This window comes from Pocillopora damicornis, chromosome 14 (assembly GCF_964200805.1).
Source record: "Pocillopora damicornis chromosome 14, jaPocDami1.2, whole genome shotgun sequence".
Classification (NCBI taxonomy): Eukaryota; Metazoa; Cnidaria; class Anthozoa; order Scleractinia; family Pocilloporidae; genus Pocillopora; species Pocillopora damicornis.
The window spans coordinates 150,946-178,168 of NC_142683.1; the positions used below are offsets into that span (position 1 = coordinate 150,946).

At 37.4% G+C, this 27,223-nt stretch overlaps 4 protein-coding genes and 1 long non-coding RNA gene across 18 annotated transcripts; 2 read left to right on the plus strand and 3 right to left on the minus strand.

The window, feature by feature from the left end:
* Positions 1-30: 30 nt before the first annotated feature.
* LOC113671403 (uncharacterized) lies at positions 31-5,571 on the plus strand. 2 transcript variants are annotated; one of them, XM_027187580.2, is made up of 2 exons: positions 31-1,652; positions 3,080-5,571. In XM_027187580.2, exons 1-2 carry the CDS (start codon positions 1,377-1,379, stop codon positions 4,784-4,786), a joined length of 1,983 nt encoding a protein of 660 aa, XP_027043381.2. In that variant the 5' UTR covers positions 31-1,376; the 3' UTR covers positions 4,787-5,571. The 2 variants fall into 2 exon arrangements, with proteins under 2 accessions (XP_027043381.2, XP_089050175.1); XM_089194049.1 differs by having other exon boundaries at positions 1,510-2,442.
* On the minus strand, positions 5,431-9,876 carry LOC113671406 (sperm-associated microtubule inner protein 10). The gene is made up of 4 exons (XM_027187589.2): positions 9,587-9,876; positions 8,704-8,797; positions 7,827-7,890; positions 5,431-7,062 (listed from the first exon to the last, which is right to left on the minus strand). Exons 1-4 carry the CDS (start codon positions 9,610-9,612, stop codon positions 6,926-6,928), a joined length of 321 nt encoding a protein of 106 aa, XP_027043390.2. The 5' UTR covers positions 9,613-9,876; the 3' UTR covers positions 5,431-6,925.
* On the plus strand, positions 7,018-21,169 carry LOC113671405 (melanopsin-B). 13 transcript variants are annotated; one of them, XM_089194050.1, is made up of 4 exons: positions 7,018-7,156; positions 9,227-9,310; positions 15,119-15,170; positions 18,886-21,169. In XM_089194050.1, the coding sequence occupies exon 4, from the start codon at positions 18,897-18,899 to the stop codon at positions 19,926-19,928; it is 1,032 nt and encodes a 343-aa protein (XP_089050176.1). In that variant the 5' UTR covers positions 7,018-7,156; positions 9,227-9,310; positions 15,119-15,170; positions 18,886-18,896; the 3' UTR covers positions 19,929-21,169. The 13 variants fall into 13 exon arrangements, with proteins under 13 accessions (XP_089050176.1, XP_089050178.1, XP_089050177.1 ...); XM_089194052.1 differs by lacking the exon at positions 15,119-15,170; XM_027187584.2 differs by lacking the exon at positions 7,018-7,156 and having other exon boundaries at positions 8,787-9,310.
* On the minus strand, positions 10,463-15,989 carry LOC149033869 (uncharacterized). The gene is made up of 3 exons (XR_016182972.1): positions 15,708-15,989; positions 11,094-11,189; positions 10,463-10,639 (listed from the first exon to the last, which is right to left on the minus strand). It is a non-coding gene; the product is annotated as an uncharacterized LOC149033869 (long non-coding RNA).
* Positions 20,816-25,686, minus strand: LOC113671404 (protein CNPPD1). The gene is made up of 9 exons (XM_027187581.2): positions 25,542-25,686; positions 25,344-25,455; positions 24,783-24,864; positions 24,396-24,516; positions 23,791-23,863; positions 23,568-23,623; positions 23,308-23,369; positions 23,073-23,190; positions 20,816-22,313 (listed from the first exon to the last, which is right to left on the minus strand). Exons 1-9 carry the CDS (start codon positions 25,560-25,562, stop codon positions 21,678-21,680), a joined length of 1,281 nt encoding a protein of 426 aa, XP_027043382.2. The 5' UTR covers positions 25,563-25,686; the 3' UTR covers positions 20,816-21,677.
* Positions 25,687-27,223: the final 1,537 nt, after the last annotated feature.

The window sequence follows — 27,223 nt, forward strand, 5'->3', positions numbered from 1 at the left end:
AGCCACATAACCTAATGCCTTTGGACATGTTTGCAGCAAAGTATAGCTACAACAGTTCTGAAGAGTAATTTTATTGTTGTCAAAATGCGCATAAATTATCCACACTAACTCTGAAAACACTATTTTATTTTCTAATTCAGCCGATGTTTTGATCTAAAGGGTCGACAAAATAAGCTACATTTCACCGTCCACTCTGAAAAACAAGCCGACCTGCTATTCCGAATGCTTATAGCTCAATTTCGGCATGGAGGCATAATGTTGGTGCTTAATTTTTATCACAGTCCGGTTTATTTAAAATCTTTTAGACATCTCTACCAGAACTCTACTTGTCCCACTTCCCATCAGCAAAGCAAGGAAGTCGAATTTGTGCCTTATCGATATCTGTCTAGCCGTTTACTTTTCTACAATGTAAGTGGGAATTTAGAAATATTTGACCGACAAGTGTTTTTAAAATGAATAGATGCAAAAAAAATCGGGGCGCATTAATGTACAGTTTTCACAAATGCAGTTATTTTTCATTTTTAAGATGAGGGAGGATCAAAAACTGGCCTATATAAAACACGATTTCGCCGTAAACTTCCTCCTCGGCAAAGACACTTGCCGGCACAATACACTAAAGTGATCACGTGACCTCTAATCCGCTTTTATTGCCGGTGAACCAGTGGCTTACTTTTGTATCAGTAATACTAACAGTACCAAGCTTTTACATTGGAAAAAAGTATAAACTCATTTCTCTATTTTAAAGTGTTTTTTTCACCTTCTCTGATTGTAAGGGAAAGACTATTATTGACTTAAACGCATCGCACAAATTCATTACCATTTCAAAATGTTACCGCTTTTGTTTTCTTTTCTAAAATATAAACAATTGGCACTTTTACCAGTCTGAAAAAACAGGCCAAAAATAGGCCTCTAATAACTATGTTTGAATTACATTAAGTTTCATGTCATTGGCTGAGCAAGGCTGTTTTTCTCCTTTGCTGCAAAATGAGTATGTAAACTTTTCACGACTGTGTTATTAGCATCCTTTGGCAGCGGCTAATTAGACACTGAAATATTCAGATTAGAGATAGTGATTTCCTGAAGATTGTACACATTTGGCATAATGATTGTTTCGTAATGACAAGCTGCTATTATCGGTAGCCAATCTTGAGCGTTCTTTCGAAAATTGTTACAACAAGACCACTGATCGGTGAATGATTCTCCCGGAAACCTTCGAGTCATAAAACGATTTCTCTCGTTTAGTTACAGGAAATATCCTTTCAAGTGCTTGTTCAACAAAAACCGTCAATATTCAACAGTATTCTACGCCAAAACGAGCATTAGACATTTACAGTTGATTTTGGCCGACGAACTTTGTTTGCCGCACTCGCCGCCAAATGGCGGAGCTTACTGAGAAAGATGACCCCGTTACTTCGTCTATTTTACACTTCGTTCAAGAAGTCTTTCTCGTATTTGTCATAGCCGCAGCCATCGTACTTAACTTTTCTGTAGTTTATGTTATTTGCAGAAACAAACATCTCAGGAAGATCACCACTAATATATTCATTTTAAACCTGGTTGTGTCTAACGCGTTAATGGCAATATTTGTGATGCCACTGAGCTTGGTAACGTTTAAAAGATTGGGTTGGACCATTGATTCATCGCTTTGTAAGGTGAGAGGAATTTTTTTCAATTTTAATCAGCTTTTCACAGTTTCTTCGCTAACAAAATATTGAATAATGGAATTCCCAGTCGGAAAAAGAAGCACGTTTTTCATTATTTCAGTAGTTTACTAGAACTGGGAAAACTTTGTTAATGTACCAGTAATGCCAAGCCAGCTGTAAGGCGTTCTTTTCTACCATTGTCAGTTCTGCTTGCGATGAGACCTACACGGGAAAAATCGCCTTCAGCAGTATGTTTGAAAACTGAATTGTAAACATCCTTTTGTTAGGGACCTGTATCATAACGAAAAGAATTCTTCTGCTTTGTTTAACTCTCTCATTTGCTTTGGTCTGTAGTTGTTATTTTGTACCCAAAAAGGAAATAGGTGACCGTGGGTAGTGAAAAATTAAAGTTTGCAAATTAAAGCAGAGATGGTCTACCCGACTATAGAAATAGAGAAGTGCTAAAACTTTTCACACTTAAGAAATTAAACAGAAGTTTGTCATAAATATTCAATCGCTTCACTGCCTAAAAATTATTTCACCAACATGCAAATTAAAAGAGAATTTTTTTTTCATTTTTCTAACTGAGATTAGCCGTACAGATTTTGACGTCAAAGAAAGAAAAAAGAAGTAATCCAAAAGGATGTCTGCGGATTAGATACTAGTCATTTTAGTCAGTGCAAATAGGGAACTCGTTTATATTGTCATCCTATGTTCGTGACGAAAGTTTATCTCTGAATGAACAAACAAAATAGCGAAAAAATTCATTTTCAAGAAACGGAAATTTGAGCACCTAATGGTTTGAAAAATTTACCTTATTCAAAAGTGGCGCTCACGAATTCCATGTTTTCGATTGTTAATGTGAGATAAAACACTTCATGACATATCAGGCGAAAGGAAATGGCTTAATCTTATTACTGATAACTTAAAATCGTTTTTGAAAATCCCGTAGGAGGCAGGTATTGCTTGATATCGAATCCTACGCATCGCTAGAGGTGAATATTCATATCGGGAGCAAAGAGGAAGTAAGAGAATCTCATCATCACATTTCCTTAACGAAAACGAGATTATACGGCTTTTGTTTTAACCAAAGAGACGGATTCGAAGACCCTGATTGTTTCATGGCAACATAAAACTGTGTAAATTCCAATTCTATAGAGAATAAAATGAAGGGCCATTATGTGCCACTTTCTGAGTCTGTTCACCAAGGAGCTCCAGCGCGTAAGCTCTAGGAAATCCAACAAGCCGAAGAAATTTGTTTATCACACTTTGGCTATACGTTAGTCGATACGCAAAGTGTATTTTGCGCGAGCAACTACTTGCATTATGTAAAAATTCGAATGAAGTGAAGAGCGTCGAAAAAAATAAAATAAAATAAAATAAAAAACTGCACTGTTAGGCGCAGCTTGGTCTAATCATTTGCCTGTTAATTACAGATGAATGGAATTTCCAGTACTATGTTGTGCTTTGCATCCATCTCAACTCTATGCTGCATCAGTGCTGATCGATACTTAGCAGTGGTCAGACCAATGCGCTACAAGCATGTGCTAACCCCGAGGAGAGCGTTCTGCATGCTCATGCTGGTTTGGTTAGGGTCTCTGTCTCTCGCTTGTTTGCCACTGATCACTAACTACGAGTTTCACCCAGGAACGAACCACTGCTCTCCTGCATGGCATCGTAGCTGTGAATTATACGGATTCATGACTGTTTTAGCTCTCGGAATACCTTTAGTAACTCTTCTTTCCACTTATGGTATGATATACTCGTCTGTGCGTAAGCATGCAAAAAGAGTTTCTCATTGGAGGGTTTCAACCAGTGGCGCAAGCGGGCAGCGGGACAGCACGTGCGTACGAGAAGCTGAAATCACGAGACATGAAATAGACTCGTTTCTCTCTAATTCAGCGCTTGATGAGGAACATACAAAACGTAATTTGAGTAGATTCAAAAAGTATGTAGATCAGAACAATTCGGAAAAGTTCATTGCACCTTTACGAGCTTTTGGATGCAAAGGAGAATCTTCTAAGTCAGAGATTCCAGACAGACATCAAGACAAAAAGTTTCGATCGTGTTCCGCAGGATGCGAGCACGCTAGAACGGACGAGAATATTCCTCCTTTCTCCTTACGAATGAAGTTAGCTGAGGAAGCGGATAATGAGCCTGCGAGACCGCGATCGTGCTCTTTCAGCGTGAAATTTTCTGTCAGTGAGCTCGTACCAGGAACAGTTTCACCTTTTTTTTGCCCGCATGACCTGGAAGGAGAACAATTCCACAGATCGCTGAGGATGAGTAGTTATTGTATGCTGAAGGAAAAAAGCTTTACTTTTCCAGAGCCAAAGTCGTGTAGCTCTTTAGAATTGCGCCAGAACATTGATTCAATCAAGGAAGGAATGCCTTCTCATTCAATTAGTTTTACGGTAACCAGCGCTTCCACTCCTGCTGTAAGCCCTGACTTAAACATTCCAGTCCCGTTTACTTTGAACAGAGTTATTTTTCCAGATCAGAGGTCTTCAGGAAACTATAATGAAACGTCACAGTTTTCAGATGAGTCGAAACAAGCGTGGAATTCAAAAACCAGTCCTAACCATCTTCAGTTACCGCCCACCCCCATGTCTATTTTTGTTAAACCTGTCAATCCGGATGAACCCGTCCGTAGTAGGAAAGCAAGTTTACCAGAGCTGATCTCTCGGCCGAAATCTCGTTCGCGATCTCTCAGTTTTGGAACGTTGTATGACGCATCTGACAAGAACCCCACATTACTTAAAGCACCTACCACGCAGAAAATTAGTTCTCCCTTATTACGACTTCGTGCCATTTCAAAATTTAAAAGCAAACTTCGTGTTAGCGTCGTACCACGCGAGTACAAGGTGGCTAAAATCGGGTTCATTCTCGTGATGGTTTTTTTCTTATCTTGGGGTCCGTACATGATGGTGCATAACTGTCAGCCCTCCTCCAAGACCCCTCTGTGGGTGTACCGAATAGCCATGTGGTTGGTGTACTTGTCGTGTGTATTGAATCCTATTGTGTACGCATTATCAAGTAAACATATCAGAACAGCTTTTAGCAACCACATGAAGTGCTGTAAAAGGCTAAACGCTCGTATATCGATGCGTCGTGCGCGACCAAGAGCGGCAACAATAGCCTGAAAACAGTTTTACGCTTTCACATTAAATTGATGAGGACACTAATAGCTTTTCACATTCACTAACACCTACACCCTTGAACAGGGGTAAGGGATGTTAGTAATGAGCGAGAGTGACACATGGATGAGACCAGGCAAAAGACGCGAAAATTGGCGTGTTCGCGTTGCATATTACTCATTGTTTTCATTTATGGACTTAATGTGACAAGAAAATCTGCTTCAAACGCTACTTTGGAATGTTTATTACAACGCTGACAGAGAAGTCGGTAGAGAGTTGATTCAGAGTATTCTCTGTAATCTTTTTGTGGTGATCTTGAAATTGTGCAATTTAAGGTCTTTATAGATATAGTCTGCTTTGAGTGATCATATTCACCACGATGAAATAAAAAGCTACCATGAACAAGATAGGATAAGCAAAAATGTACGGATACGAATACCCCAAAATTCTGCAGTTGGAAGATTTCTCTGTTTGTTGCCTGGTAAAATCTTTCACGTAAATAAGGGATGAAAACCTATAAAATTAGAGGTTTTAACGATTTTAAACCAAATTTATTCGAAAGTAGCCAGCTTTGTTCATAAAGAACAAGCAGTTACTTCAGGAATGGATCTTCAAAAATGAGCAATAGTTAGTAGTTGTACCTTGAGACATTCAGTTTCAGATATTTTATTGCTAAATCCTTGATACATGGTGCTATAAGTAAGCAAAACCGTTTCTACAACTTTTTCGTATCATTCCAAGCTTTAAAATCTTAACAAGTTCCTCTTTTTCAATAAAAAAAATTTACAAAAGCAGTGTAAGAATGTTTGAACCAATTTTACAAAGAGCTTACGATAACATGATCAGTACACATGTACTGCTTATAAAACCTTCTCATGTATAACTTGGTCTAAGTTTCCTTACATGAACTGGTTTTAAATGGCAACTTGGGCCAATTAACCCTTTGATATCCAGAAGTAACTAACACATAACTTCTCCCTAGGATATCAATTCATTATCCCACAAACAGGTAATAATTTTACTCAAACTTGTCAGGTACAAGTTGTTATCTTGATCTGTAACCAAATTCTTCTGACTAATTTGCATGGAAATGTTTAGCAGCTAGAGGGGAGAATTTACAATCAGATCATGGGTTAAGAACTGGTCCACTTGAGCTCATTGACAATTACAGTTTTCAGAACACATAAACTATTTGGGTTTCTTCCTGCATAAATTGTTGAAGAGATAGGTGGTCATCTAGATGAGAGAATTAACTACTTGATCATTCATGCATGTGTAGTGTTAGTGACTCCACAAAATTCACATACCTCCCTAAAGCCTAATAAAACACCACTTTTTCAAGAAGTACTTAAATTAATGTTCAATGTAAATCTCTTATGCTCAAGTCTAAATTTACCTTCTGCATCAAGAGGAAAACCAGTAGTGTTATAATCATATGATATGTACAGTGCTTTGGTATCTCTCGTTGTGTTGTTTGAATTGATTGGCCAAAAGTTGGGTGATAGAAAGTTTTAGCATGCGCTAAAAGTGCTTATGAGGTGGAAGAATGCCATCTGTGTTCTCACTTGATTCCTGATTTACTCATGCTAAAGTGCACCAAGGATACTAGACTGTGAGCAGACCCTAATTATCAGCACTGCAGGGCATTAGTTTTGCCACCAGTGGGAAGATTTGTGACCAGTTGCCAAAGTTAGGGAGAGGTTTACTGAGGGTCTGGCACTAATGATGAGTGCAAAACCCTTACAGACTTCTTGCAGGCTCCAGTTGCTTTAGGCCTCATGTTTATGAAGAAATGCTTCTGCAGAAGAACTGATAATAAGGAGTTGCCAGCAGGCTAGATAAATAATAGCTCTAGTCCTATCAGTATTAATGAATCAAGTAATAGCAATGATTTGAAATGAAGAATATTTGCCAAAATGAAAAAAAATGAAAAAAAAAACCACAAATTTTCTACATGTTAGTACAATAGTCCAAATGATGCATTTTAGTCAAAAATGATGTCCAAATTGTATGAGGAGATAAAAACATTTTTTCATCTCATAGGTACTGTAACAACTACTTCATCTTTGTATTACTGGTATGTAGAATGATCACAACACACAAAGTGAACAATATAAACCATCCATGTGACAAACCATGAATATATCAAGTTTTCCTTGACATCAAGCTGCTCTGGTAGCGGGAGAGAGGGGAATGGAACCAAGGTCTAAGTAACCGCTCACGTGGTACTCTGATTGATTTACTATTCACCATCTTTTGGGGTTCCACATTATTCAAACGCTCTGATGGAAAAAGAAACATTCAGGATCAGTTCTGATCATATATCAAGAAATGTAGTTGTAGGAGAGCAGAAGGAAAAAAGGAAAGTATTATCTGGTAGGTAACAGCTCCATTTCTGTATACAAAAAAATAGCTCAGGCAAAATTTAGCATGAGAATTCTCTGTAGTGGAGATGATTATCTTTTTTCTATTGCCTAATGAACCTCCTGTCAACAAAACCCCTTTAACTCTCTATAACCTAACATCAGTTTGCATATTCTCCTAACTGTCCTCTGTGCATTTCCTAAGGTGCTGACAAGGAGAATTTGTTAAACAATCAAGAGCTGCTTTAGTTGGTGATCATTTCCTCTACTCTTGTGACCTTCATGTCTGATTCAGGGTGATTTTGTAGGGATAAATTAGATGCTAGTCACTCTTAGGGGTTAAATGGTTAAACAAAAATCATTGCATAGTAGCATCAGTCACTTAGCAACCAACAACATTCTTCTTTAAGACTCTCATTCCCTAGGAAATGGTACAACATTTCTCTATCAAACATATTCACTGAAGTCTTACATCCTAGCATATGGTTAGGAAATTGGACCCCTTGGACAGTGTGGGGCCTAGATTAGTTCTTGAACAAGAATGTTTTTGTCACAAACATTACAGAAAAGATCAATTCATCTCTCAGAATGAGGATGAAGTGATACATATTTTTGATATAGAATTTACGTGTTTGATCATGGTCAGTTATGGGGTAAGAGATTTTGAAAAACATATAACCCACCTCTATGAATCAAATAAATACTTGTGTCATGAGGACCATATGGATAATTTGCCAGCTTACAATTCTGAAAAAAAAGGGAGTTGAGCTTATTAACAGGACTAGGAGAAGCTATGCTAAATTTGTAGTATGAAAGACTTTTCATATTTCTTGGAATTTATGACTTAGGGAGATGTGGTAGGCTAATGGTTAGTGCCCTAAACACCAGGTTGAGTAGTTCTGAAACCTGGCTGCATGATTGGACTATGTTCTTGGTCAAGACACTTTTCCCTCACAGTGCCTCTCTCCACCCAGGAGTATAAATAGGTAACATTGAATTATCAGGGAAGCCTGTTGAAATTCTGGGGGAGGGAACCTTGCAATGGACCAGCATCCCATCCAGGGGGAAGTAGTAATACCACTATCTGCTTCTTAGTAAGGAAAGGGGGATAAGCACCTGCTGGGTGGGCCACTTGGCTCATGTACAGACTTAACTTATTATGAGCCTTGGACAGCACTTTAAGGGATCTTACAAAAAAAAAAAATCAGTTGAAATCTGTGGAAACAAGGGGTTGTTGTTTATGGCTCCGCTGTAAGTTCCACAAGTTAGGTTAGGTTTCAGCAAAGAATTCAAAGTGGTAGCAAAACCTTGAGCATTGCCATTTCAACCTGTGTAAATAGCAGCCTGCAGAGATTGCTTTAAACTTGATGATATTTCACACATACAATGCCATTTTTGCTTTAAACTCTGTGATCATTAGGGGAAAAGCACACTGCACACTTCTGTAAATAAAGTAACAGTTTTGGAGGTTACCTTAACCATTTTATAGAAGCTATAGAAACCCCTGATTTTTTGTACAACAACTGCAACAAGATATGCTTTACATAAAAAGTAACTTACTTCCAGAATAAGATTTCTGTTCTGCATATCCTGTGTCCATTGTGGAACATACCTCTGTGGAATTTGAGGATGATAACGAGACCACACAGGTATGCTAAGTCCAAGCACACAAAAAAAATTGATTTCAATATCTAACCCATCTTTGGAAAGTGGCCCGATCTTAGTTTTTATACGCTTCTAAAATCAGGGAAATTTCCTTTAGGAAAAGTCCTCTTGATCATTAGTTGACTTGACTTTACATTATGTTCATCTCGTAGAGTATATTTAAGTAATTTGGCCAGAAAATGTCTAGTTCCTCGCATGATTAGCTGAATTAAACTTCACTGAAAGACAAAAAAGTTGTTTTCCTTAGCTTAGAATATCGATTCAATTCAGACACAAACTTATTTTAAAATAAAATTTCCGACATATTTGAACTTCGTGCATGTCAATTATGCACTGTCTTAAGCTTCTCTGATTACTTATAAAGTCCAGACTTCTTGCTCTTAATGATATATCAGTCTAATTTAAATTCTTCTTTTAGGTTGGAAGTTTATTAGAATGTCGTCACACGGGCTGTGAAGACGTAAGAGACTTGATTCATGGAATTTTCTGTCATCTTTTTAAGGTAAACTAGCTTGAAATTATGCACGCTAAAAGTATTTTAAGAGTTAATCTGCTCTGAATAACCTAGAGCATGAATGTTTGATCTTACAAAGGATTTGCTCAAACAAGCTGAGACTAGCTAAAATACTAGGATTGCTGTGTGAAATACACTGCAAAACTGGCACTCTTAAATTATTTTTGTTTGTTACCTAGTGAAATCATTCTTGTAAACAAACGGCGAACGCTTGACAACCTACAGAAACTGCGCAAATCGAACGTGACGAACTTCTTAATTTACCTGTGAGTTTGACTTTCAGTTGCCATTATCTATGTAGTGGTTCGCTCGGCTTTATGCGAGAACTTAGAACTATTCTAGAACGAATGTATTCACGCTCGCTTCGGCGTCAAGGTTTGAAGGAAGCCACTGAAAATACTGTGACACAGCGCTGTAGAGGGACTGGGTATCATTCTCAGTCCCATTCCTCCTTTACAAGTTAGGAAGATGTATTACTCTTCATCACAAAAACATGGTTGGTTGGAATTTAACCTTTTTGTCAGCAGCACCGCTTGAGACCGAGGACGAAGAATAGGATAAAGACTTTTAGAGAAAGTAGCGTGACATTTTATGTAACCAGAAGTTTTTTTTTATTCATAGGTTGTTATGAGAATTCAATATTGTGCTATTTGTTGACGCCAAAGTACTCAGGGCGAGTGGGTTAGAATATACCACAAAAAGCCTTCAGGGAGCACTGAGAACTCAATTTAATATCACTTAAGAGAATAGCTTCACGGCATTGAAATCACAGAATTTGTGCATTTCAATGTGCTCCCATTATAACTGGGAAGTGTAGATACTCAATCCTAACACATTCGCACTTGGAAGTTGATGTTCACCTAAGCGAGTTTTACGAAGCCTGATTTTTGCTAATCTTGTCCTGTTGATCTTTAATTTAGAGCTGGATTGTAGAACACACCGAAGCGAATTAGTCCAGATATTCCATTAGAAAAGCTTTCGGAAGAACGCAAAAACTTAATTTGAAATCATTAACTTGATACATACGTAGCAGATTCATTTGAAAAAAAAGTTATCTCCTTGATCCATTGTGGGCAAAGAATACAGGGCAGAAATTTGCATTAATCTTTCCGCCCACAACAGATTTTAAGCGTAATTTGCGGGAAAATGATAACGTTGTTTTAATTTGCACTTCAATGACAACTGATTTCGTTACATTTCTGATATTTGGTCGATGTTCGTCAGTCTTTTTGGACGTGAATCTTGTTACGAATACGGTAATCATCTAAGCAGTTTGTTGGTTTATTTCCTCTTGCACTGGTCTCACTCTTAAGTACCCTGTCAAAATAAATACACGCAACTGTTTCAGGAGTGGTGGCCTTGGACTTATGTAACTGTTGAATAAATCTTCCGGTCCTCCGCTCTATCCATAATTATTTGCGAATCGACGGAAGCTCATGAATAATTGATCAAACACATTAGTTTAACTTGAGAGAGTGATTCATCCCAACGTAATTATTCAGTTAAATATCCTAAGAAGACTTAACAGAGGTATAGCCATCCCGAAGTCGATTATGCTTTTTCACCAGATTGCGGCATAAGACCAGTTAATTGTGACCCAAACGATCAATTATCCGAAAACTTCTCAAGATTATTTAGGAAACCGATTGCGGTCCATTTTGAGAATCATTTAGCAGTCGTTAAAAAAGAGCTGTTTAAGTTGAGGTCCCAGTAAAACTGCAATGCACACAGTAAATATGTTAATAAAGCTTTTAACTCTTAAGCTTCTTACCTTGACCCCTGCATGTTACTCCTATGAAGGTGACTGTTTGCTTCTTTCACAGTCGGAGCTTTGAAGTCTGCCTCCCACATTGAAACTTTTCAAAACCTACCGAAATTAAGTATTAATAATGGATGAAATAAGTCCTCGATTCTTGATTCGTGAGGATTCATCTCTAAGTATCACTTAACTCAGACGCAAAGCTCTTTTGAATAACTCTCTTCTGATGGCTCGTTTCTTTTAAAGTGCGTGATGATAAGTATCTCTATGCTGTGGACACTCAGTGTCCTATTTTATCGAGGAAACTACTACAGATGTTTTACTTCGTCTTCAAATCTATTTTTTCCGGTGTGTTAAGAGGTAAAAAGGTGTGTAAACAGTCAGTTCATTGGTTGTTTTCGTTTTATTTGAGTTTTAGCCGTCAGGTCATTAGAGCAAGTTGTACTAGGGAATTTAAAAAGGTTGAGAATTGTAAGTTTCAAATTAAGTCGATGTTCATCGCAGGCCACTGACTCAACGTTCGGAGTCAACTATTTGTGGAAGTCAGACTGGTTGGAATATTTAACAGGCCTTTCATGGCCCTTGTAGACTTTATTGCTCCTTAGTTTAAATTTTACATTAACCATAGGAGCGGTTTCTTGTTTTGGACGTTTTGTTTGCTGTTGCGTAGCTACCACCATCTTAAAAACTTAGCAGATGTACTGAGTCAGAAACAATGTTGAGCTTTCTTTTAAGCATAGAATCACAGCTCGGTGAAATTTATTTTTCTGTCTCTCGTTTGTTATCATAAACAAGTTTTCAGTTAGTTTTAGTGTCCGAGTTTTTGAAACCACCTCGAAAGCAACGCAAGTTATTATTGAGTAATTTATACAACTTGTGGGAGATCTGGGTACGAAGATAGGTAGCCAGCTGATCATGCGGATCAACGAGCCTCTGGCCTTTAGTCTGTGCTTGGTTCAACCCGCTCAATATTTGTTTTTGTGCTAAGTTCCAAACAGTGCCCTGCACAGAGAATAATTTAGCAGCAACGTTTTACTGCGGAGGACTGAAGAACGAAAAGCGTTAAGTTTCCTCTTCTCTGTACAAACTCTCTGAAACGATTTAAGAATCAGTAGAAGAGAAAGTAAGTAGAATGTTTATTTGTTTTGTTTTTTTTTCTTTACGCTATTGCCTCATCGCAATGGTTCAAAACATTTTATGCCAACATTCGTTAAAGTACAAAAGCCCATTTGTCTGATAGACGAGCTATGATGAAACCCGACGTAATAGCCGCGATCAAGCTCTACTCAACTGGTTCAGTCCAGATGTCTTAGTTCCGCGTTTTAGAAGAAAAACGTTTTAATTTTAAGAAATGAATCTTTCGTTTTTTGGATCAACAACCTGGCATCTGGAATACAATAAGAACTAATTTTTAATCTTAAAACTAGCAAAATTGATTTTGGAAGGTAAATTTCCATTTCAGACTCTGGTGAAATGTAAATAGCGGAACAGTCGAAATTAAAACTTGCAAATTTACAGCGGAGAAATTGCCTTGGGCGAAGAATAAGGTGTTTTCATGTTGGCATCCAATGGAAATTTTTTTTTATTTTCCGGTTCATTTATTGCATATGGGTCTATTACAAAAATGATAACAATCAGAAAAATTTAAAATTTTCTCTAAATCCCGATTTGAGAAAAAGGTATCGGTTAGCGATGCAAAGGACTTTTACAAACTTATCGTAATGCAAGAAGTATTGAGACGAGATTTTGAAACTCCAGGGTAATCGTTCTTTATCGGATGCAAAGTCTTACTGAAATATCATGTTGAAGTTCTACACATATAAGTTTGTTCTGTCTCACTTTGTAATTTTCGTGGCACTTTGTAATGATCATCACGCTATTTAAAATTGTCGCTCTTTCTGATGAAACTGTCACACTTTGTAATGACACTTATTGCACCTTGTTTTCAACTTTGTATAGATGATCGAGAACACGTAGACCTCATGATATCTGTCATATCTGTCAATGAAAATAATGATGATTATTATAGTTATGATAATGACGAGCATAAAATATTCAGATATTATAGATAACACGAACAGTGAAGAATGTGGTTTCGTGTGATAACTACAAACTTCATGCCGCAGGGACACCCTACTATTACTTAGAATCAGATAATGTGCATGGTAGCTAATTTCCAATCCAAACTCCCGTTCCTGTGGAATTTCGCTATTATGGACACAAACTCGAGGTTTCTTGATTGTCCCCTCAGTTGTATTTTACAACTGATTGATGTTATTATTGTTATTATTATCGTCATTTTTATACCAGTCACTTTTAAGATTACTATCATTATCAATACCATTATTATTGTCATTATCACCATCATTAATATTATTATTATTACTATTATTATTATTATCATGGGCAAGGATCATGGTTATTATTGGGTCTACCTGCCCTCCGACGATCTATACCAAATTTATTACAAAGTGCAACAACTTTTTTTATGCAAACTGCGACAATTTTTTTCTATTACAAAGTGAGACAGAGTGAGATGATTCATAACAAAGTGCAACAATTGTTACAAGTGCGATGATTGTTAAAAAGTGCGACAGAACAAGATTTCTCGTCACTTTAAAGTTCAATTTTGGTGTTCATATGCGCTTAAAAGAGGTTTCAAAGAAACTAAATTCATTTAAACCTGAAAATATTCGAGGAAGTGTTCGTGATTCGGCCCAGTAGCCAATTACTTTAAGGATAGGTGTGTACTTTGTGTGAGGTCCGTATGACAACTTTCACTTGAAAAAGTTCTTTAATAAAGAGAACAGCTGGAGGTAATTTGAAATTTTGTTGAAACAGCCAATATGCTAATGACGGCTTATTAAACGGATCGGAGAAACTGACTTAGTGCCACATTTAAACAGGTTTCTTGTTGTAAAGTATCCTTAATTGTCATACGATTTTTCATGAAATGTAATCTCTTCATTTTAAGTATGCAGATGACGAGGATGCTATGTTTTGATTATCGATTTAAGTGAAATTTAGCATCCCTTCACCGCAGATGTTCTTACCAACTTGAGAGACAGTCTATGTAAATACTTATTTTTCTGGGAAAATATAAACTGGCCCGCAATTAGTTAGACGACAATCAACTGAGCGCGCAGGCTCTAATTGTGCTTAACGAAAGAGTAAGTTATTTCCGCTGGAAAAGAGAAATTTTTTGTCGAGTATGAATAACATTAGTATCTCCAAATTAATTTATAATCTTGGGATATATACTTAAGGTGAACGAAAATTTAATCCTTTTTATTAGACTACGAAAAACTTTAAAATAGTGTGAATATTATCATCATTATTATTGCTGTACTGATTACTAGTAGAAATGTTGTTATTACCAGTACTTCTATTACCATGCAACTACGTGAGCAAGACACAAGCCTTTTAATTAATGTACTGTTGACATATCCCAGCTCTGATTTTCAAGTAAACGTTCCCAAAAGCTAGTTGTTGCTTTACCATGATAAACTTATTGATGTTTTAAAATTTAACAACTTTTTTTTCACCTTTTATACTTAAAAAATTGTCAGTTTTAAAATTTAATAAGTTGCTGTTTAATTTGAAACTTTTATCGGCTTTTCAGAGACTATTTTACTAAGTGCATGCACAGGTAATGTAGTCCTTGAATATTGTGGCAAAGAAACATGATTATCTGAGCTCTTATCTGGCCCTGGGCACCAATTCGTCGCTCATTTAAGATTTACATTTGGCTGTCCCTTTGATTGTTACAGCGGAGATTATTATACAGAAAGCCCGCCACAATCCGAATTCATAATCAGTTTAGAATTGTTATCAATGCGACTGAATCACCCCATTAGCGCACAAGGCGGCTTAACATATCGAGGTATGAGTATTTCAGAGGTAAATGAATCAGATCACAAACTTTGTTTTACATCAGGATGGTTCTCAAAACAGTGAATGACATTGCTGATTAGTAAACAAATAATGCTATGTAAAGAATGTTCATGTACGGGTTTTTTCTTCGCCTTGGATTTCAGAACACCTGAGTTCCTCACCGACGCGTGGGCCTTTAGCAGCGGACCACAAACGGTGAGATTTTGAAACTTTTTCAAATATTAGGCTTCATACTTTTTATCTGAGCGAAAGTTAAATCATGTAAAGCTTGACACTTTCCTGTCATGTAATCTGATTTTACTTTTTTCGTATTTTTTGATTGCGTACCATTAATAATGATTGTGGTACAGAGAAAAACCCACGTATAATATCACAAGTTAGATAAGGTTTCTTAGAAGTTGAGTTTTACATGCAAATGAGAATTTTTTCCTGTGAATTGGGATCACGCTGCCTATGCATCATTGGGTTTTTTTCGTGTTTCGACTATTAAAAAAATCGAGAAACGAGAATAAACCCGAATATGAATAACAAGGACGGGAAAGGAAATTTATTAGAGAGCTAATTTATTTTTATGTCATTCGGGAAAGAGAAGTTTATAGCCTAGCTTTTGCGCAAGGTGGTATGACGAGGGAGTCAACGTTGGCTCCTTAAAGTTTTTCAGGACATGTAGCCGGCTGTTCTTTGTAAACGCTCGATCTCCATTTGAAATTTTTCGTTTATAATCATACTTACGTGTAAACTGTTGGAAAGTCATGAGTGGCCCTTGGACACGCTTTTTTAATACACGTGAGCTTTTTACTGTCTTTCTCGCCTACATAACCAATGGTAAAACACTGGTAATTAATGGAGACTAACTATAATCTTGTTGATGGAGATTAGAATTGAAAATGACTTCGCCACTGAAAGAGATCCTCACGGACTAACCGCTTACGGTAAAATCTGCTTAACGTTTTCGTTTAGCATACATGGATTGCAAACCTGAGGATGAATTAAACTCATAATCTGAATATTAATGGTAGAAATTTGCAGAAAAATTTTTTCATCCCGATTAATGCTTTTGACACGTTCTTTGTAGTTTACTTTCTGAAAACGATTTTGGGCTATTAAAGCTTTTAAAGCTTTTAATTTTACACAGGTGGTGTAGGTCTCATGTCGAAAATGGATTAATTTTTTACAGAAATTCTTAGAACTGGTGCCTTAGTCTTTTTTGTTAATGGAAAAATCCCAAGTAGTTTTAGCTACGAAAATGAGTTGGCAAAAAACCTTTCATTGGTAACTGACTTGTTTGAAGTTAGTAATGTATACTTTTAGAAAATGAGTTGAAAAAAAATCGATCTCAATTAGTGAAGTCTATATTACTGAACTCTTGCTTTTGTTTCGGGTGATTTCCCCAATAAATGCAAAAACGATTCTTGATTTTCGTCCTCACATTAGTATTTTATTTTAATTTAAAAGCGTTCAACATGCATGCAGCACGCGACGATAATCGCGTCTCTAATTGACAACCCATTTTTGGGTCTTCCTTTGTCATTTTTCATCGACAAACATTGGCAGACGCAGTCTTGTTTTCACCAAATGACGATTCATTCAATTCAATTGCACTCAAAGTGTTCTTGGTCCTATTACTACCAAATACAACATTGATGAAAAGATTTAGTATCAACAATTTCCAGTATTCTAGAGATATCGGCAAAGTGACCAATCGCACCTCTCTGAATTAATATAAAACATTTGTTTAGTTTTTTGAATCGGAAACACTAATCTGGCAGCTAATATCGCAGGATCAGATGCACAGTGATGGACTTGATTGAAATTTTGACATACGTCGGAACATTTCAGTCATAAAAACAGATCGAGCTGTAGACATAACGGAAATGGAAGAAATTATACGCCAAATCCTTTAGAGTTCCATACAGTACGTAATTTGCTAATTTACCAAAGATAAAAAGCTTTTCGGACAAACAAACGAAAACATCTTTAAATTCAGACCAACTTTAAGGTATACAAAGGCGTGCTGTGATAGTAAAATAATCCGTCACCTTTTATTTATAACGCTTACATCTTGCAGCTGGCTCTAAGTATGTTAATTCGTGGTTTGATGTAAGTTGTCTTTATATGTACTTACCTGAAAGCCTTCAGGTCTTTGTTCAAGATAATTTATTTCGTTTAACCGCCCGTGGGTTATAGTCGCCAACAAACTGGACATCGATTATAAGTCATTGAATAAATATTCGCGAAAAAATCCCCGAAGGCTCTGTTCACTCAAACAAGACATTTTCATCATCTTACAAATGTAGGTAGACAAACTCGTGATAAAACTTGAAGTTTTGTGATTTTTATTAATAAATCAGTATAGGAAGTCATGTCATAAGATATTTATAACGTTGTGCATTTTCATTAAGAAATTTTGTAACTAAAAAATGCTGTATCTAGGCGTCGCTCGGTTATCAGGTTGGCTTCAGGTGCAAAGTTTTGTTTCTGATAGGAGAATTGATCTTATCGAACGGAATATTTGCGTGTATCGGAAGACTTAGGGGATAGAAAAAGTACAGAGTCCAGAGATCGAATACGTTATTTCAGTGCTTTTTTGGACATCGAACACTTAAGAAATGGATCTTGATGACGAAATTCTACCCCCCGTGGAATGCAATGCGTTGTGATTGGATTGTATTAAAATGGAGACTGAAAAAGAATTTCGGAAAGTTCTTAATTCACTGTATGCACAAGAGGAAAAACTGCATGAGGTTAAAGCAAACATTATTATATATAGGCTAGGTGATTATGGTGATTCTGACACGTTTTTCGTAATTGGAGATGAGAATGCTATAGTACTCAGCCGGAAAATTAATTTATCTTGAGGTAGGAACACACGCACTCATTCAAGGAGAGTAATGGAAAAATTTCTGACCGTTCACTTTCCTCCACTTTACCAAGCAGAAAAGGTGTAACTTCCTAACATCAAACTTGTTATCATATCCTGTCGCCCGATGAAGATACGAGTCCATTTTCACTAAGCCTTTGAAACTTCCTGAATATTTTGAGCGGAAGAAACAGGCTCACATTACCGCTCTCTGATTATAACAGCCTGAATGTACAACATTCTATATTTTCGCCTATCTCACTCGGCTTGAGACTTGTTCCAATTCTACTAAACCTGGTTTAATTCAAGTTGCACTTAAAAGTTTAAAAGGGAAGAATTTTACAAATAAGTCCTGTTTGTCAAAAGTTAAGAGTATAGGATTTAGAATAACGATGTATTCATGTATAGAATAGCGTAGAGATACCTCAACAAAAAAAGAAACTGACAAGTTGATCGCAGTTTTATTGGAGCCGGTCATATTTTTATGGTTAGTAGTGCCGATGAAACAAACATTTTTTCCAAAAAGATCTGAGCAGTAATTCGAACTCTGGAGAAGAACTGAAATCGTTTTGACTTCTCTTCAACTAAGACACCATCTCAAATCACCTGTTCGTAGCTGCAAAGCGCAATTTTCATACGATCCTGCCTTGTCAGGGAGTTTTTTTTGCTATGTTCTTTTTTACAGCTTAAATGTCTTCAAATATTCACCGACAGTGAGACAAAATAGTTCTGAATAAACAAAGGAAGATAACTTTTTACCTCTTGAACCTTGCACTTTCCGTGTGGTATATTTTGTTAACCTTTCCACTAAGAAGTGTAATTCTAACTGAGTAAAATTAATTTGGCTTCAACTCATAACAAAACAATAAGTATTTGCTCTATGGATCGACTGAGCATAGTCGCATGGATCTTACAGCTATTTCAGTTATTACTTTTTAGAGATTTGTTCAAACATCGGACATTTCCACTCTTCATGGCTTCAGCAAACCATACAAATCAAGACTGAACTCCAGTGTATTGAAATATCGATTTTGTCTTATCGCTTTTCAGGCTTAGAGAGGATGGCGGATGCCGTGTACACATTTTTCGCTATTTTGGCCACACTCATTGGAGGAAGCGGTGTGATCCTTAACTTTCTCGTGTGTTTGATGTACTTCGCAACTCCGAAGTTTTTAGATGCCACTAACATCTTCATGCTCAACATGGCGGTTGGAGACTTAACTTACTCAATCGTGGCTCTTCCGCTTCTGGTCGCTTCCAACGCTCGGGGTGAATGGGCATTTGGAGAAGCAGGTTGTACTGCTTACGCCTTCATCACATTTTTTTTTGCACTTGGCACCATGATGCTACTGGCGGTTGCTGCTTACGAGCGTTACTTCACGCTATGTAGGTTGTACAATGACGGTCAAACTCAGTTCAGTAAGAAAAGAGCAATCGTTCTGTGCGCACTGATGTGGTGCTATTCTCTGTTCTGGAGCGTGATGCCGGTTCTTGGTTGGTCCAGATACATCCCGGAAGGTATTGGTACCAGTTGTTCAGTGGACTGGACTTCAAAAGAGCAAGGTAATGTGTGGTTCACCATCCTTTTGATCCTGGGCTGCTTTCTGCTTCCTGTTTCCATCATTATCTGCAGTTACCTCAAGACCTTCAGGGCTTTGAGAAAGTTAAGCCAACAAGCGTTGCAGAATTGGGGAGAAAACAACCGTGTCACCCAAGAAACCCTCAAGGCAGAAAGTAAGATGATGTGGATAATAATCGCCATAACAGCAGGATACCTCTTTGCCTGGACGCCGTATGCCTTAACTGCAGTAGTGGCCATTATAAACCCAAACAGGATCAGCCCTATTGGGGCCACGATTCCAGCTTATATGGCCAAATCTTCAGCTTGCTACAATCCAATAATTTACGTGTTCATGTATAGAAAGATGCGAAGCAGATTGTGGGCAATACTTTGTTGCAAGAAATCTCAAGTTCATCCAGACGCACAAATTGCTTCTGAAATGGCAAGCTATCAGAAAAGTGCAGCGGTTACATATGCTGGACGAGGAACTTCATTCGTTGATCAAAACGTAGACTTTCCCCACTCAGCCTGAATAGCCGGCGGATCTTGAGGGGAAGGGGGGTCAGAGGATTTTGAAGTATCTCTACAAAATTCACTGATGATCCCCCCTTAAGTCTCTGCAATATTCTTTTGAACCACCCTCATTGGCAGTTAGTCGTCTATCAATTGGAAGTAGTCCCTCCTGTTTAGTCTGTTGGCGACGACTTATTCCCTCTCATGTATCCCCTGAAAACACGTGATCCCCATAAATCCTCCGCTCCCCCTCCCCCTCTCAAGTGATAAACAGTGATGGTCCCTAACTGACATCAAGGAATATCAGTGAAAGAGTTTGATCTTGTTTCCGGGTTTTTCAAAATAACGTGAACTTTAACTAACACAAACAACGCCTATGAGGAGGTTTCCAAGATTTCCGGAGTTCTAATGGAACTCAACTGAAAATTTTAGCATTCTCTCAAAACGATGCGTACTCTATGCATTTCGACAATGTTAATCTGACTCGTCCTTGTCGGTTGGTCTCGAGAAACGCGAGGAAGATGGGTACAACTCATGGACGTACGCAACAAACTACACATTGAAGGGGACGGTGAGGCAAATATTCTCTCCTCCTTCTTTTGCGTGCGATTTTCACGAAAGGAACAGGGACAAGTTCTATATTTGTTCTCAGGCGTTACTTATTATTTATCACGAGGTGAAGGGGGGGGGGGAGGGGGAGAAAGAAGGAGGTTTGGGGGATAACATGGTTTTCATTGTTGCCAGAGAGTATACAGACGGGACTTTGAACTAACTACCAAGAAAGGGGGGGGGGGGGGGTCATAAGAATGTTACAGAACCTTATGGGGGATCAGGTAAATTTTAATGACACAACCAAAATCCTCCAGCCCTCCCCTGGTGATAAATATTGAACAGTCACTTAGGAGATGTGACAAACTCCATATATTCATAAAAGGGATCCTAAAGTTGAAAAAATCCACAGCCAAAATAGATTTTCCATTACTCTTAAAGGAATCTTTAGTTAACTGTTGTGTCATGAGAGTTCACCAGAAAAGTAATGTTCATTGAGTAAACATGTAAAGTGGAGTCGAAATAATTGAACTCACTACAACTTAAATTACTTTAAAGTTATTTCCTTAAAAAATACCCTTTGTAAAATCATATTGCCTTTTATGGTAGATACTCAGGATATCAAGTTTGTCAAAAAATAACGTAGGAGGAGCAAGTTTACTTTTTAGTGCAAGGAAAATATATGTTATTCAAATAGAGTTCTTTAACCAACTTTCAGTGACAACATCAACATACACACAAGGAATCAATTACGAGCACTTGAATATTTTCTTCAACATTGTAAATCCCAAACTTGGGTCACACCAATGACATTACCTTAAACCAAATTTGGTTCTGAATTAACACTGCATTTCTATGTTTAAAACATTCTTTGCCTCATACCTTTCATTATGACCGCAGTCCCCAACACTAACATGGTTGGAACTTCAAAATGTTTGAGAAACCAAGACCAAACAATATATTGTGGAAGGCTCCAAGCCATGACTAAAACCCTCTCATAGCTTCCATCTAAATCTAAGAATTCGACTAATTCAACTGCACTTGACAGGCAAGACTCCAAAATAAACCACTTTACAACTGGCCTTGCCTTATTTTTACAACTCTATAGATTCAGTTGCTACTTAGAAAAGAGTTATCAGGAAGTAGAAGTTGTCCCCAGAGATCTGACAGCACCCCTAGTTTTTTACTATTGATGTGGTTCAAAATGATGCATCACTTCCTAAGCTACACAAATAAGACTGCCATTTGCATGGCTTCTCAGCCAGTCACTGTGTCCCATTGCACCTGAGGCATTTGATAACACAAAGCTAGTTTGAACATGACCTGATGTGAAGCTGTCCATAACAGAAACTGAGGTACATGGGTTAAGCAAAAGAAGCTTTTGTGATAATATTTGGGTAAAAAGGGTGGAGGAAAGTCTTAAGTCTTCAGTGGTGTCTTTAGGAGTTTTCAGCTTCTTCATTTGGACTTTGTTTCTTGAATCCTGCACTGCACTGTTTAATACAAATTCTGAGGGTTTCCAATTGCAAGAAAGTGGAGAACTGCTTTCATTTCCCAGCAGTCCTTGTTGGGTCTTGATGTTTCTAACTTGCTGTAGTAGAGTCTCAGAGTGGTTTTGCCGCATTTGAATTCTCTTTGCAACCACCAAAGCCACTTCTGTTCCTCGCATAGGCATTTCTGCTAAATGATGAAACCTGCAGGCAGATTGGGTGGTTAAACAGACTGGTGTCTGCACAGAGGGAGTGAAGTTCTGACGAATGTCACTACTGTGGTGACAATAATGATTGGTGATGGAAGTGACAGACAGTGCCAAAGACAAACTGAACACATACGCCAAGGCACACGCAGAAAAAACCTGAAGATTAAATAACAAAAGAGCTGGGACCAACCTGCTACAAGTTTACAGTGAGGAAAAGGCTACTTCAAAACAGTTAAAACAAGAGCGAATGGGTATTCTAGTTAACTTAATGATATGCCCAAGGCTCTTATTTACATTTGGTACCTCAAGGGAGGGTCCTTATTTGAGAAAGTATGCTTATTAATTTTTTTAAGAAACAGCAGAATAGCAAAATATGCAAAACAAATCTTTACAGTTAAGTTGAAAATAATTATGAAGACCAGAAAAACAAACTTGGATCATTCCTGGAAAAAATGACTGGTGAAGCAATTGTCACAAAATTTTTAAGACAAGATCATTTGTACGAAGGAACTGTGCTCTCACATGGAAATAATAGTTGTCATGAGGCAAAGACTTCTTTATAATTAGGCTTTAAGTGAAAAATCAAAGGGAGATGAACCACGGTTGTTATCACAATATCCCTGTAATCTAACAGTGCTGACTGAAACAAAATAGGGGCACTTATTGGAATAGGGGTGCTTATTGGAATGGGAGTACTAACTTGATGGACATGCTCATTAACAAAAACCAAAGCTGAGGGGGTGCTTATTAGAGAGAGGGGGCTTATTGGAACGAGGTCACTAACCTGAATCATTACTGTGCTTCTAATTGACCAAAAGAAAATTCAGTGTGAACTGCTGTATAAAACAGTCTGTCCTCATAATAATTATGAGTAGTTAAAATGTCTTGTCAACACCTTCCAAAAATATGACATACCTTCAATACTTCAAGTCTAAAAACACCCAAAGTACCAAGAAACCTGGTATTATCCAGTAATGTGCTCAAGTCACCATAAGTGAACCAACCACGGGAAAGTCCATGAGTAGTTGCAACTCTGCACAAGAGAGGTCAATAACTATAAGCTAAGGATAAGTTATACAAGTCCACTAAGAATTAATTGAATTCCCAAAACTTTCTTTTTAATTATGAAAAATATTTCAATTTCTTGTACCTGGACTCCACTTTGTTGACAAAATCCAAAAATTCTTGATTGCTGACAAAAAGGTTCCAGTCCTGACATTGAAGAGCAGAATTATCATCAACCACACTTAACTTTGTGAAAGAATACAGATGTTATCTTTCCATCTAACTGTTAGTTTGATCCTGTTGTACTTACTGTGATACACTCTGAATATTGCTACAAAACCAAAAAACAAAACAACCAAAACAGAAAGGAAAGAGGTGTAACTTGAAATATAGCCTTGTACTTACAATGGATGCTAGGAATTCCACCTCAAGCTTGTTTACATCATTCACAGTTTTGCTCCCTGAAGAAAAAAAAACATGACAGAATTCTGATCATTCCCCATACAAAATTTCCATGGTTCTGAAACTGGCAAGAAGTTATTTACTTAAATCTAAGCTCTGTAAAATTCTCTTTGCTTCATTGTCTTAAATTTTTCTATCAAACCACAAAAAACCCCAAATGGCTTACCTGCTCTGGCCCAGTCATCATTAAACACTTCCTCCGTCTCTCCTTCATCATACAAATACTTGGATGCAACCATCTATAATTAGACAAGAAATATTACATGTTTGGTGTTTCCTTGAATAAGCCCAGGCTGTTGGCTTATATTTCAAAAGGAGGGGTACTTATTTGAACAAGGCAGCTTAGTTCCTGGAAGGGGGGGGGGGGGAGAGGAGGGGAGTGCTTAATAAGTTAGGGCAGCAATAGGACAAATATTAAACACAGATAACACACATAAAGGAACTCTGCAAACACATAGGGAAAGAAATAACTGAAACAGAAACAAAACTATTCAAGTGTACTGATTCAGCTGAGATTGAAACTTGTGAAATGGCACTACTATTTATGAAAGCAAAGGAGGAGGGTGCACTTATTTCAACATTATGGCCTTGGAGTGGGCAGTTATTGGGGAAGAGCACTTATCATATTTATTATTTAACATACAGCACATGCCACACACGAGTGGAAATGGGACTTCCCTACTGTCAGCATTAGAATCTTTTTAATGAGGACAATTAACATATTATTAACCAATTCCGTTAATAAAACAAAATAATCTACACCTTACTAACCATTGAAATCAGGAACAAGTCAGAGGATGAAACTCGTTTGAGATACTCAGGATTCTTCTGACGTAAACGCTCAGAGTAAAGAATTCCCATCATCAATGTGCAGGGAGATATCTTGGCTCTCCTGATCAAAACAAGGTTGCTAGGTGTCAGTGATGTATGCTTGACAGTTTTTCTAAGTACATTGAACTTAAAGGAAGAACATTTACTTGAAATTACTTTCCATGTGACAAGAGAGAGGATGTGTTTACAGTATTCAGGGGAGGGAAGGGGGAATTTAAAGATGGGGGGAGGGCTTATTGCGAACTTGAAGTTCAAGTCAAAAACCAACTTGGACAGGGGAGGAAAAGGCCTCATAGAGCATTTATTGTAAATTTATATGAAACTTACCGTGAAACTACCATAGCATAGCTTGTATCCAAGCACTTTCTGTCTGTGGGTGCAACAGAACCAAGGACCTCCACTGCAACATCTGCAGGTGAATATTTGAAGAGATCACAAACAGTTATGCTGCAATTTCTTCTCTGTTTTATGTATTTCAATGTTATCCTTAAACGGCACAAAAAGCTACTAGCAATTTTTGATCATTTTAGAGTACGGAAGTCATACTAGCCCCCAAATGCCGCAAAATAATTATGAAAACACGTGTAAGTCATCTGCAGTCTACTTCTCCTCGTGTGCATTATTTGCAGAAATAAAAATGGCTCTTCAAGTTGCTATTGGGTTTACACGGAAGGAAGAAATTAAATACCACGCCAAATTCTGCCTTATTTTCAATAATGTACGGGTTAAAATTTCAGTAATAGCGCGAATATGTTAATTATGCAAATTTCCGAAAAATCATACAGTAAGGCCAGTGCAGTGCTTGCATCATCACTAAATATTCCCCGCTCATGAATTCACTTCTAGACAGAAATTACTAATCATGACTTTAAAGGAGTAGCTTTATACCTGTGACTGCCAAAGATGGAAGCGATCCGTCCGAATATTGGCCATAGTAAAGAGTTTTACGGACACGATCTCTGAATTCAACGTGATTGCTCGACTGCATAGCGCCTCTTTCCTAGAAAAAAACAATCATCAGCGAAATATTCCTACGATCTTCCGCGATTTTAAACCAAATCTTGTGCTAATAATAACTTAGCTTACCTCCTGATCTTCACTGTTCATACCAGTATTCTATGGCAGTCAACGATAGACAAAATTCGATAATGAATTACCACTCCTTGCTCAATCAAACGCAATCAATATATAGTCGCCTGGTTCCCAAGCAACACCGATGTTTGCAACCGAGAGAAGCTGGGAATAGTTTACAAAAACAGCTGGGGCCTGGGCATACAAAGTTTTTTGTTTTTAGTTTTTCGAGTGGGAAAAGGTTATTTTTTTTCTGTCATGAAAAAGGGATAGAGAATGGAAGGAGGTTGTGTGTAGAGGGACTTCTTTTTATCGGAGACCCGACGTTGCCCTAATAATGGGCAGAGAACTTGATTCAAAATTAAAGCTCCCCCTTTTTTCTCCCTCTTGGAGAAATTTAAGTACGCGATGAAAATTAGTTATACAACTTTAGAAAGTGCTAACGGTGGCCCATGAAATTATCAACTTAGTCGTTAAAACTAAATTATCATTTAATAGCCCTAACCGACGTAGCACCACAGTTTCTTTAGAAACTTACCCTCTTCATCTTATTTTCTCTTTCCCTCCTCGTGGGCTCGTTCTTTTTAACCTTTGATTAGGGTTAACAAGTTTCTTTGGCATTTCTAATTAGTTCAGCTGGGAGTACAACTTCAACTTCCTGAAATGGTGACCCTTGTACTTCTCCCGTGGAGAGTGATCTACTCTGGGAAAGAGTGTGTACTTGTACAAAATGATTTTAAAGCACTTAAAGACACTCTTAACTCTAAATTTTCCATTTTCGTTGGCTTACGAGATCGGTTCAATGCATCCAAATGATTACATTTTACCGGAAATGGATTTGAACTCATTACGAACCTTTTAATAACAATTTTAAGCACATCTGATACTCTTAATCTCACGCGCATTAGAATAACTCCCACGCAATGTTGTTGTTGTTTTTTTTTTATTCAGTGCGAGAGAATTAACACTTCACCAAGGATTAAGTAACCTTATTTCTGTCAACTCTAATTTTAAAATCAAGTTCCTAAAAGAGGTAAATGTTCACCCCTCAATTAGAAAAACATTGGGATTTGATTTATAAGATGTTTCTTAAGACAGTTATTTAAGGATAAAGCGACCTCAACTAAACAATGGAAAGGTAATTTGTTATTACAACTGGGTTTAAAACGTAAGTTGGTCACCGGTTAGAGTTTCATAGCTTTAAAACTCTTAACGGTGGTTAATTTACGTTATCAACTCAATTCATAATACTAAATTATCTTGTTACACTCTCCCACCGACGCAGCGTCGCATTTTCTTTACAAACTTACCCCCTTTAATCAATGGAAACTCAGTTACCTCCTATTCCTTGACGAGAATAATTCCAAGCACCTTCCCCGTCCCGCCCATCTAAGACCTCGTTTGCTAACTCACCTTTTTGAATTTTTAAAGAGGCGTTTTTCGAGAACCAATTGTCTCATTTGCAAAGAGACGTAATTTTGAACGATCAGTTTCAAAACTGAAATTTAATATTTGTTCAATATTTTTTCCTTATTACTTCAGATTAATAAGAGTGATCAATCAACGGAATAGTTTTAAAATTCATGACCAGCTCAGTGATGCTTTCGAGCGTTACACTTGTAAACTTTCTTTTTCTTAAAATCACCAACTACGTAATCACGTAATGAGATTTTCGTCACTCCCCTTGATTAAACGAC